Source organism: Salmo trutta, chromosome 20 (genome assembly GCF_901001165.1).
Source record: "Salmo trutta chromosome 20, fSalTru1.1, whole genome shotgun sequence".
Lineage (NCBI taxonomy): Eukaryota > Metazoa > Chordata > Actinopteri > Salmoniformes > Salmonidae > Salmo > Salmo trutta.
In genome coordinates this window covers 19,509,125-19,522,095 of record NC_042976.1, presented here as the reverse complement: position 1 = coordinate 19,522,095, position 12,971 = coordinate 19,509,125, and the positions used below count along the sequence as shown (strand labels likewise).

Below are 12,971 nucleotides of genomic sequence, written 5' to 3'. Positions count from 1 at the left end.
CCAACAGCTGGAACTCAACCAAGCCTGAGGAAAGAAATGGATGAAGTTACGACTAAATTATACCAACCAGGAATTATGAAATGCCAGATTATTGGTAGACCTCTTCCCGATATCAAATGGTATAAATCTGGCAAGGAGATAATCGAGTCTCGAAAATATGAGATGAGCTCTGATGGCCGTAACCATTCACTGACCATTATGACAGACCAACAAGAGGATGAAGGAGAATACACATGCAAGGCTATCAATGATGCAGGTGAAGCAGAGACCAGTGGCATTCTCGTTTTGGAAGCTGCTCCACAGTTCAATCCTGACTTCCCATTGAAGAATACCTACTATGCCGAAAGCGGCACTACTCTGCGTCTACATGTTGCCTACATTGGACGCCCTGAGCCTAAGATCATGTGGCTTTATGGAGCTACAACTGTGGTGGCTTCTGAGAATATCAGCATTGAAAACACAGAGCATTACACTCACCTGGTGATCAAGAATGTGCAACGCAGGGTACATGGAGGAAAATACAGAGTCAGACTGCACAATCACTTTGGCAGAGCTGATACTCTCATCAACGTTGAAATCCAAGGTGCTTTTACATTGAATTAGCACAAATATACCAATTGTTTACGATCTACAATGTGTTTTACAATGTGACTACAAACTAATTGTGACTAATTCACTTCTTGTTTTCAGATAAACCTGCAATGCCTGAAGGTCCCATTGTACTTGATGCCCTGTTGAAGAACTCTGTAATTATTAGCTGGAAACCACCAAAGGATGATGGTGGATCAATGATCACAAACTATATCGTGGAGAAGCGTGAAGACAAGGAGGTGGATGACTGGACACTCGTGTCCTCATCCATCACAGGCACAAACTGCCGCATTGCCAACCTCGTAGTAAACGCTGGGTACTTCTTCCGTGTGTATGCTCAAAATCGTTATGGCAACAGTGAGCCACTGGAGATCCCTACTCCCATCCTTATCAAGAGTTCAATGGGTAAGTTGTATCTCACAATATAGTTACATGATCATATATTTGTACAAATATGAGATGTTCAAAGCTTTGGATCCTTACTAACGTTATTCTGTTATATTTACAGATAAACCTTCACCACCACTGATGCCAGTGGTTTCTGGTGTGACCAACGTTTCCTGTGTGTTGTCCTGGAAGCCTCCACTCGTTGATGGTGGCTCCAAGATCAAGAGCTACTGTCTTGAGAAGAAGGAGAAGAAGGGCGAATGGACACCTGTCACTACTGATGAAATCAAATCCACAGTTTTTTCTGTCAAACGCCTCACTGAAGGATGTGAATATATCTTCAGAGTGAACTGTGAAAACCTTGGAGGAGTGAGTGATTGGAGTGTGGAATCTGAATCAGTCGTTCCAAAGACGCCTGTTGATGTCCGTGCTCCCGCCTTCAAAGAAGAACTGAGGAATATGAGTGTCAAATATAAGAGCAACGCCACCTTCGTTTGCAAGATCACAGGACAACCCAAGCCTGTAATTAAATGGTTCAGACGTGGCAAGGAGATCCAATCTGACGGAAAGAAACTGAAGATTCAAGAGTTCAAGGGAGGCTATCACCAACTGGTTATCTCCGCTGCTGATGAGGAAGACTCTACTGTCTACCAGATCAGAGCAACCAACCAGGGAGGATCCATCTGCACCACTGTCTCTCTGGATGTTGAAGGTAAGATCACAAATGTGTATGCAATAATACTTACATAGTATGAATACAATTCCATGTATTTGTTCCACATATCAAGAACATTATTAGTACATTCATAAGTTATTTTTTTATACTAATGATGTAAAAAAAAATCAATTTTCTATCTAGTCCCTGCCAAGATTAACCTGCCCAAGAATCTGAAGGACAAAGAGGCTATCCCTGCCCTCCGTGGAGAGATTGTGAATATCAAGATTCCATTCAGTGGCAAACCCGATCCTGTCATCACCTGGCAGAAGGGACAAGACCTCATTGATAACAACGGGTACTACCAAGTCATCGTCACAAGGTCATTCACATCGCTCGTGTTCCCCAACGGAGTTGATAGGAAGGATGCTGGTTTCTACATCGTTTGTGCCAAGAACAGATTTGGCATTGACCAGCAGACAGTTGAACTGGATGTTGCCGACGTGCCCGACCCACCACGTGGTATCAAGGCAAGTGATGTTTCTAGAGACTCAGTCACTCTGAGTTGGCAAGTACCTGCTAATGATGGTGGAAGCAGAGTAGCCAGCTATGTTGTGGAGAAGTGTCCCACAACATCTGACAGATGGGAACGTGTTGCCCAGTCTCGTGATACTCGCTACACCATCATCAACCTGTTCGGAGGAACCAGCTACCAGTTCAGAGTCATAGCCGAGAACAAATTCGGTCAAAGTCAACCATGTGAACCAAGTGGTCCCGTTACAACAAAGGAGGACAAATCAAGAGTCCTTGGCTATGACAGCGAGGTTAGTGACAGAGATGTGCCCAAGCAAAAGGCTCCACATTCATGTGCCGAGAATGTGCATACCAAGTACATGATTGCTGAGGAGCTGGGACGTGGCCAGTTTGGTATTGTTCACCGTTGTGTTGAGACCAGCTCTAAGAGGACATACATGGCCAAATTCGTCAAGGTGAGGGGTGCAGATCAAGCATTCATCAAGAAAGAAATTGCTACACTGAACCTGGCCAGACACAACAACTTCTTGTGTCTTCATGAGTCCTTCGACAGCACTGAGGAATTAGTTATTATCTATGACTTCGTCTCAGGTCAAGACATCTTTGAACGCCTCAGCACAGCCGACTTTGAGCTGAATGAGTGTGAAATCGCCAACTACATCAAACAAGTATGTGAAGCTCTTGAGTTCTTACACGACAAGAATTATGGCCACTTTGACATCAGGCCTGAGAACATTGTGTACACCACAAGAAAGGGCAGTAAAGTCAAGATCATTGAGCTAGGACAGGCAAGACACCTGACTCCTGGCGACCAGATCAAGGTTCAGTATACTACAGCTGAGTACGCTGCTCCTGAGATCCACCAGAATGACATGGTCAGCAGTGTTACTGACATGTGGCCAGTTGGTGTTCTAGTCTATGTCCTTCTCAGTGGACTCAATCCATTTACTGCTGAGACTCATCAGCAGATGATTGACAACATCTCAAATGCTGAGTACAGTTACGACGACGAAACCTTCAAAGTACCTACTGTTGAAGCATTAGACTTTATCAACCGCCTTCTCACCAAGGAGCGCAAGCACCGTATGACTGCTGCCCAAGCTTTAGAACATCCTTGGCTGAAGATGCAAGCAGAAGAACTCAGTGCCACAGCAATAATGACCACAAGGCATAAGAGATACTACCAGGCCATGGCAAAGAAAGAATGGGCCACTGTCGTTGCAGGAGCAAGAGTTGCTAGCGGCGGTGCAATCAGAGCCCAGAGAGGTGTCACAGTTGCCAAAGTAAAGATCGCACCATTTGAACATGGCCCAGTCGGTGGTCAAATCATTCATACAGTGGTGGATGTGGGAGCAGATGTCAAATTTGCTTGCAACATTGAAAACTATGACAGCGCCACAGAGGTAACATGGTACTGCGGTGTGCGTCAACTAGAGGCAAGTGACAAGTATGAAATCGACTATGAGGATGGTCTAGCTGTTATATGTATCAAGGGAGTCACTAAAGCAGATGACGGCACCTATAGATGCAAGATCATCAACGATTATGGTGAGGACAGTGCCTACGGAGAGCTCTTTGTAAACGGAGTCAGATCATACCGCGAGTACTTCACAGCCCGTGTGGTGAGGAAAGTGAAACGTAGAGTGGACACAGCAAGACTGCTCCAGAAACCACCAGAGTTCACCCTGCCCTTGTTCAACCATGCAGCTTACATCGGAGAAGATGTTCGCTTCGGTGTGACTATCACTGTGCACCCAGAGCCTCGTGTTACATGGTACAAATCTGGCCAGAAGATTGTTCCTGGTGATGATGAGAAAAAGTACACGTTCATAACCGACAAGGGTCTTTATCAATTGGTGATTCACTGTGTTGATGCTGATGACGATGCGGAGTACTCAGTTGTGGCCCGTAATAGATTTGGTGATGACAGCTGTAAGGCAAAACTGGCTGTGACACCTCGCCCAGCACCAGCAGATAATACCTTGAGGCCCATGTTCAAACGTCTCCTGGCAAACGTGGAGTGTAGGGAAGGCCAGAATGCACGCTTTGAAATCAGAGTGTCAGGACTTCCAACTCTGAAGTGGGAGAAGGATGGCATGCCATTGGCATTTGGTCCACAAATTGAAGTGGTCCATGAGGGTCTGGATTACTTTGTCCTGCATGTGAAAGATACTCTACTTAACGATTCGGGCTGTTACAGAGTTACTGCAACCAACTCAGCTGGATCTGCCAGTTGTCAAGCCATTCTCAAGGTGGACCGCGTCACCCATGTGAAGAAGGTTTACGAGAGTGAAAGAGACAAAAAGAAACAAGCAGAGAAAGAACAAATTGAGAAGAAGGTCAGATTATCTCAAATCATGTCTGGAACTGATGTCATGCCACTTCCTGCTTTGGCACAACAAGCTTTGAGAGAAGCGACATTGTTGTGCCAACCAGTAGAGGCAACCAAAAAGGACAAGACTGAAGCCGAAGATAAGAAACGGGCAGAAGAAAGGAAAAAGAGAGCAGAGGAGAAGAGACTGCGTATGCCTTATGATGTTCCCCAACCTCGTGAACGTGGCCCAACTGCTCTTTTGGAAGATATGGAAATCAAACACTACAAACCTTGCTCTGACATGAAATGGTACAAGAAACTCCGTGATCAATATGAGTTCCCTGAACCAATGGACAAGATTTCACAGAAGAGACTGAAACGCATCCGTCTCTCCAGGTGGGATCAGTTCTACGAAGTCCCTCTGCCAAGAATCAAGGAATCTTACAAGCCAAAGTGGCGTCTTCCACAAGTTTCACAGGATGATTTGGAGACTGTCAGACCTTCAAGGCAGCGCACTCCATCTCCTGAAATAGAAGCATATCACAGAATCAGAAGAAGGTCTCTTGGTGATCTCTCAGACGAGGAGCTTCTCCTGCCAATTAATGAATATCTGGCAATGAAGAGAACTGAGGAGGAGAGACTTCAACTTGAGGAAGAACTAGAACTTGGCTACTCTGCGTCCCCACCAAGCCTTAGCCCTGTGCGCTTTGAATTAGGTGCACTGCGCCACACATCACCAAGACGCACAGTCTATGAAGGTGTGGAAGAGGGTGAAGAGGTTCCATTATATGAAAACTATCGTATTCCTTCTAAGTATGAGGCTGGTTCAAGCTATGTTGACCTTCGCCTGCGCCATGACAAGGCAACATTCCGACCGCCAAGACAAAACCAGAGAGTGTTTGAGGAGAGGGAGGATCGAGAGATGCTGAGAAATGTGAAAACGACTCAAAGAATAACCAGTTACAAGAGTGAACTGAAACACATGGAGTTTGAAGAAAAAACTAGAACCCTGAAGAAAGACAGAACTACAACTTCCCATGTGTCAACATATATAGCAACTAAAACTGAGGGGAGAAGGTCACCCACCCCCGAAAGAACCCGTCCACGTTCCCCTAGTCCTCTTGCTACTGTCAGATCAGCCTCCAGATCCAAGGTGGAGACTGTACAGTTGGCAAAAGTTGACCACCTGGCAAGATATGAGTCAAGAAAAGCCGTTCTAAGATCCGAGAGGACATCAGTAGAAAGGAAGGAGGTTGTAAGTATGCAGCCCTTCAGCCTCGACCATACCCCACGAATTACTGTGAGGATGCGTTCCCACCGTGTGCCATACGGTCAGCACACCAAATTTACACTGAACGTCCAATCAAAGCCAACCGCTGAGGTGAAGTGGTACCATAACGGACAACTGATAACCGAGAGCAGGAGGTACCGTATGTCCAACCTGAGCGGAGTTCTGTATCTTCAAATTCTTGACTGCACCACAGAGGACAGTGGCACTTACCGTGTTGTCTGTACTAATGCAGTGGGAGAATGCTCAGACTATGCCACTCTGGATGTCGCAGGCATGGGAGAGTATTCTAGCTATATGGCACCTCGGGAAGATGAGGAACCCCCAGCTCTTCCTGTGGCAACCAAGATAGGTGCTTACCAAATATCCTCCTCCAAGACAGTGAAGACAGTTGAAACACACGAAACACACATGGAGGAGTCCAGCACCTTTAAAGGAAAGAAGACTACTCTACCCGCATCTATCCTAACAAAACCACAGTCCCTCACCTTAAATGAGGGAGACACTGCCAGATTTTCATGTGATGTTGACGGTGAACCAGTGGCAACTGTAACCTGGATGCGTGAGGGACAAATTATCGGATCATCTGTTCGCCACCATGTCACTACAGAACAGTACAAGTCTACTTTTGAAATCACCTCTGTTGAGATGTCAGACGAAGGCAGCTACTCAATCATGGTGGAAAACTCTGAGGGCAGCCAAGAGGCGCACTTCAGTCTAACCATCCGCCGATCGGAAGCCAAAGAGGAGGCCTCTTCTACAGTGACATACTCATACGAAGAGCCTCCAATGCATTCCCCTAGTCCAGTCACGTCTCCACCAAGGATGAAGTCTCCTGAATCAATCAGCTCTCCAAAGAGAGTTAAGTCCCCTACCAGCCCTACACCTAAATCACCCACTGAGAAAGTCACCCTCAAAACCAAGCCCTCCATCTCATCTGGTCTTCAGGACATGACCGCATCTGCAGATTCCATCATCAAGCTGACAGTGAAAATGACTAGAGATCCTAAAGCTGAGATCTCATGGATGAAGGATGGAAAGGTAATTTAGTCACATTTGATTTAATAGTCACACTTGAATAGACATTTCAAAGGAAATAAATATAGGTTGAAATATATGTTTCTTTACTTTCTTTCTTTTTTCATTTGCAGATTCTCATTCACGGTGGAAAATATGAAATTCATGAAGAGCATGATTCGGCACACCTTGAAATCTATGAATCTGAGGCCTCTGACAGTGGAGTTTACAAATGCACAGTCACCAATAGTGCTGGGTCATCATCCACAAGCTGCATTGTCTCTATTCAAGGTATGCATACTCTATACATATATATAAATAAATGTTTTATTGTCACATGCACCGGATAGGTGCAGTGAAATGTGTTGTTTTACAGGGTCGGTCATAGTAGTACAGCGCTCCTGGAGTAAATTAGGTTTAAGTGCCTGGCTCAAGGGCACATTGAAGGATTTATTACCTTGTCGGCGTCGGTATTTCAACCAGAAACCTTTCAGTTACTGGCCCAATGCTCTAACTGCTAAGTTATCTGCCAATGTAGGAATTATTTATCATAATTAAGGCCTGGTTCTGGTGATAATGTTATCTTTATATTATTTATTGTCACGGGCGTTGTAAGGATTGGACCAAGGTGCAGCGGGAACGTGTATACTCATCTTCTTTATTCTGCATACACCGGCGTTCTCGTCTCCACACGCTCCCCATAATAAGCACGGGGAGTTGCCTCAGGTCTACTGCCTGCCCTAGCCAATCTCCCCGTGTGCCCCCCCCAAAATATTATTGGGGGTGCCACCCGTACTTGCCCGTATAATGCCTCATAATGACGCCGCTCTGCCTTGGCTGCCTCCAGCTCCTCCTTAGGGCATTTGTACTCCCCAGCCTGGTGCCATGGTCCTGCCCCGTCCAGGATCTCCTCCCATGTCCATGATTCCACATAGTCCCCATAGTTCCTCTGCTGCTCCTTCCTCCGCTGCTTGGTCCGTTTGAGGTGGGTAGTTCTGTCACGAGTGTCGTAAGGATTGGACCACGGTGCAGCGGGAACGTGTATACTCATCTTCTTTATTTATTTAAAAGAAGGAAAAACAAACAAATCACGTATACAAAACAACGACCGACACTAAACAGTCCTGTCAGGTGCACAGACACAAAACAGGAGACAACTACCCACAAATCCCATTACAAAAACACCCCTATACATAGGACCCTCATTCAGAAGCAACGAGGAGCAGCTGCTTCCAATTGAAGGTCAACCCCATTAACTAAACATAGAAATAGAAAGACTAGAACTAACATAGATATACACTTACATAGAACATAGACCAAAAAAAACGGAACACATAAAACAAACACCGCTCTTATATAAGTACATAGCCCAACAAACACCGAACCACATAAAACAAACACCCCCTGCCACGTCCTGACCAAACTACAATAACAAATAACCCCGTGACAGTAACCCCCCCCCCCCAAAAAAAACAAACAACTAGCAAAACAATAACCTACAACAAAAAAATCCCAAAACTAACGGGGAGGGTGGCCACCATCACCGACAGTTCTTGTGCTACACCCCCCCCCCCTCCCCAACCCACCTACTATGGAGGTTGATCAGGCTCCGGCCTTACTCCCCAACCTAACCTGTCCACCCCCGCTAAATACTTATTAAATTTTACCCCTCCCGAAGTCTCTGGGCTATGGCGCATCGCTGAAGACCTCGGGCTGATGCACGTCGCTGGAGACCTCGGGCTGAAGGGAGACTCTGGGAGCTCCGGACTGTGGGTCGTCTCTCTCGGCTCCGGACTGTGGGCCGTCTCTCTCGGCTCCGGACTGTGGGCCGTCTCTCTCGGCTCCGGACTGTGGGCCGTCTCTCTCGGCTCCGGACTGTGGGCCGTCTCTCTCGGCTCCGGACTGTGGGCCGTCTCTCTCGGCTCCGGACTGTGGGCCGTCTCTCTCGGCTCCGGACTGTGGGCCGTCTCTCTCGGCTCCGGACTGTGGGCCGTCTCTGCTGGCTCCGGACTGTGGGCTGTCTCTGGACGAGGCACTGTCGCCGGACACTCTGGACGAGGCACTGTCGCCGGACACTCTGGACGAGGCACTGTCGCCGGACACTCTGGACGAGGCACTGTCGCCGGACACTCTGGACGGGGACTGTGCACTGAAGGCCTGATGCGTGGGGCTGGCTTAGGAAGCGCCAGACTAGGGACACGCACCACAGGGCTAGTGCGAGGAGCAGGAGCAGGACGAGCTGGACTGGGCTGATGCACTGGAGGCCTGGTGCGTGGGGCTGGTACTGGAGGTACCAGACTGCAGACACGCACCCCAAGGCTAGTGCTAGGAGCGGGAACAGGACGTACTAGACTGGGCTGACGCACTGGAGGCCTGGCACGTGGTGCTGGCTTTAGAGGCGCCAGACTAGAGACACGCACCTCAGGGCTAGTACGAGGAGCAGGAACTGGATACACCGGGCCATGGGTAAGCACTGGAGGTCTGGAGCGCACCTCCTGCACAACCCGTCCTGGCTGGATGGTAATAGCAGCCCTGCACAAGCGGAGTGCTGGCACAAGGCGAACTGGGCTGTGCAAAGGCCTGATGGTTGCCGTGCGTAGAGCAGGCGTAGGGTAGCCTGGGCCTAGGAGGCGCACTGGTGGCCAGATGCGCTGTGCAGGCATCCTCCTTCCAGGCTGGATGCCCACTCTAGCACGGCACTTGCGAGGGGCTGGGATCACTCGCACCGGACTGTGCATGGGCGAGATCGTGCGCACTTCCGCAGACACCGGCGCTCTTGTCTCCACACGCTCCCCATAATAAGCACGGGGAGTTGGCTCAGGTCTACTGCCTGCCCTAGCCAATCTCCCCGTGTGCCCCCCCAAATTTTTTTTGGGGGTTGCCTCTCGTAATTACCCATCGGCGCGTATAATGCCTCATAATGACGCCGCTCCGCCTTGGCTGCCTCCAGCTCCTCCTTAGGGCGTTTGTACTCCCCAGCCTGGTGCCATGGTCCTGCCCCGTCCAGGATCTCCTCCCATGTCCATGATTCCACATAGTCCCCATAGTTCCTCTGCTGCTCCTTCCTCCGCTGCTTGGTCCGTTTGAGGTGGGTAGTTCTGTCACGAGCGTCGTAAGGATTGGACCACGGTGCAGCGGGAACGTGTATACTCATCTTCTTTATTTATTTAAAAGAAGGAAAAACAAACAAATCACGTATACAAAACAACGACCGACACTAAACAGTCCTGTCAGGTGCACAGACACAAAACAGGAGACAACTACCCACAAATCCCATTACAAAAACACCCCTATACATAGGACCCTCATTCAGAAGCAACGAGGAGCAGCTGCTTCCAATTGAAGGTCAACCCCATTAACTAAACATAGAAATAGAAAGACTAGAACTAACATAGATATACACTTACATAGAACATAGACCAAAAAAAACGGAACACATAAAACAAACACCACTCTTATATAAGTACATAGCCCAACAAACACCGAACCACATAAAACAAACACCCCCTGCCACGTCCTGACCAAACTACAATAACAAATAACCACTTTACTGGTCAGGACGTGACAATTTATTCAATCAACTTATCTCTTGATAAGTCCAGTATCTATAAACCTTATAATTCTGCATATGGCCTAATATCTAATCAATTTATCTCATTCTCTGTCTTAGCCTCAAACAAATCCAAAGCACTTGCAACAAAAACAGAAATTTCAGAGCAAGTTTTGAAAAAGGAAATTGTCTACGGGGAGGTTGAGTCTTACACAGAAATCAAGGCATCCCATACTCAGATGGCCATGACTGAAGGCCAGTCTCTCACCCTGAAAGCCAACATCCCCAGAGCTTCAGATATCAGATGGATCCTGAACGGAATGGAACTGGCCAACTCAGAGGACTACAGATATGGTGTGTCTGGAAACAACCATACTATGACCATCAAAAAGGTCAGCCAATATGAGCAGGGGGTCATCACATGTGAAGCCAAAACCGAACATGGCCTTGTCAAGTGCCAGTTCAACACTACTGTCACTGAAGCACGATCAGATGCACCATCATTCCTTGTGCAGCCACGCTCTCAGAATGTCAATGAAGGACAGAACGTTAAGTTCACATGTGAGATTGCAGGAGAGCCTGCCCCTGAAATCGAGTGGTTTAAGGACAACATAATGGTGAGTAGGCTACAAAGAGTTTTGTAAATAATGTTTGATTTGATTTCTTCAATTAAATTACATTTAATATGACAGAACTGTATTCATCCAATCAGGGGCAATCAGACAAAGCAAGTCAGGTTACAAACATCACTTGAATAGGTACTTGATTAATACAAAACACAAACGAATATGTTATTATTTTGTCTCTCTCGGTACAGATATCTATGACCTCAAACACGAAACTGAGCCGTTCCAAAAATGTATACACTCTGGAGATTATTGAGGCCACAGTTGCTGACAGTGGCAAATACACCATCAAAGCCAAAAACAAATATGGACAGTGCTCTGCAACATCATCTCTCAACATCATCAGTAAGTTGTCATTGCTTCATCAATCCATTGTTTAATTAACAGCTTACAGTACAGTGTGATAATGCAAAGCTTCCCAAGTTCTTTGAAAAATGAAACTTGAGTCTCAAAATTTTACTAATACCTTAAATTAAAGACTAATCTTTAATTTTCCTTACCAGTATTTTCCATAGAATGTTAACAAAATGGACATGCCATTTTGTTTATATTCATATAGAAATATACACAGATGGATTTGAGTATCTCCATCAAGAAATGACCATTTAGCCATGTACCTCATCATTTGCGTTATTCTCACAGCTCTTGTTGAAGAACCTGCCAAAATGGTTATAATGGAGCAAAGAGCTGCTGCTGCCAGCTTGCACAGTGACAGTTTCTCAGCCACATCAGTCCATATGGCTGGAGCATCAATGGCTAAAGCATCAATGGCACATGAAGGCTCTTTCCAAAGACAATTTGAAAGCATGTCTGCTGCTAGCATGTCCGCCATGACATCTGAATCAATGGTATCCATGAGCTCCAGCAGTATGATGAAAATGTCAAGTGAAATGATGTCAAGTCATGCTAGTTCAATGTCAACTCATGGATCCTCAATGACTGCTCTTACTCATGGTGTTGGTAAAGGTGAGATGAATTACCTTTACCTATACATCTAGTAGTGGTATTAGTAGTATAGTCTGAGTGACTATCGTATGTTGTTCCTCTGCTTTCAATAAGAAGTTGACACCTTAATTAATTCCTATTTATTTTTTTCTCATTGCCCTGTAGCTCCCAAAATCGAATTTCTCCCAGAGGATATCAGCATTGAGCTAGGAAGGCCTTTGAGCGTGTCCTGTGCTTTCTCTGGAGACCCAACACCTGAGATTGAGTGGACCCGCACAGGGAAACAGTGTGATGAAGACAGTGACCGGTTCCACATCGAGACCACAGAGGACCTCACCACCCTTGTAATCCCCTGTGTGAAGGAAGACGATGCCGGAGCGTACACCCTCAAACTGTCCAACAAGCTTGGATCTGCCATGGCAACTGTCAACATTCATACTCGATCCATGTAAAAAAAAAAACACGTAAACATAATTTCTATCCCCCATTTTCCCTCCTCCAGTACCTTTTTATTTATTGAATTAGCAAAAATAATCTTTACTTGATAAAGACCTGGATTTCTGTTCTTGTAAATATGAACTATTTTTATACCAAACTTGACATAAATTTATGCCAAACTAGACTAAAGTCTAAAGTTGTTATAAAATGTGCCATATTGGATAATTATGACTAGGATTTTTGAACCACTTTTCTGTGACATGTACATAATGTATATAGCCGAATTTAACGGTTATGGAAAATGTATGAATTGTTATTTATGACAATATTAACTGAAACAAAAGGAACTAAATGTTTAACAGGAGAAAGTTTCACATGAAACGAATACCCTGAAAAACCTGAAACTAAACTCCGTGCCTCAACAAAAAGTTGAAGTCTTAAGATTTCCTCAACAGGTAGAGAGGCTCCCTGTTGAAGTTTATACTAAATCAGAGAAAGACAATGTTATGCACCGTGCATCTGTGGGTGCAATATTACAAATACTCATATGAATTGTAACATGATCATAAGACCCTGAGTGCTGTTTGCATAAACCCTCATGTAAGTAGCACAACTAGGTCTTGTGT

General features: G+C 46.1%; 1 protein-coding gene across 2 annotated transcripts in view; it reads left to right on the top strand.

The window, feature by feature from the left end:
* ttn.1 (titin, tandem duplicate 1) overlaps window positions 1-12,359 on the top strand; it is a 166,286-nt gene extending 153,927 nt beyond the window's left edge. For both annotated transcript variants that reach the window (XM_029702492.1, XM_029702491.1), the window contains 9 exons: window positions 8-583; window positions 691-996; window positions 1,100-1,690; window positions 1,838-6,810; window positions 6,921-7,077; window positions 10,457-10,953; window positions 11,154-11,307; window positions 11,605-11,928; window positions 12,073-12,359. In XM_029702492.1, the coding sequence (XP_029558352.1) occupies window positions 8-583; window positions 691-996; window positions 1,100-1,690; window positions 1,838-6,810; window positions 6,921-7,077; window positions 10,457-10,953; window positions 11,154-11,307; window positions 11,605-11,928; window positions 12,073-12,359 (7,865 nt within the window). The remainder of the gene's footprint in view (window positions 1-7; window positions 584-690; window positions 997-1,099; window positions 1,691-1,837; window positions 6,811-6,920; window positions 7,078-10,456; window positions 10,954-11,153; window positions 11,308-11,604; window positions 11,929-12,072) is intronic.
* The last annotated feature ends 612 nt before the right edge of the window (window positions 12,360-12,971 follow it).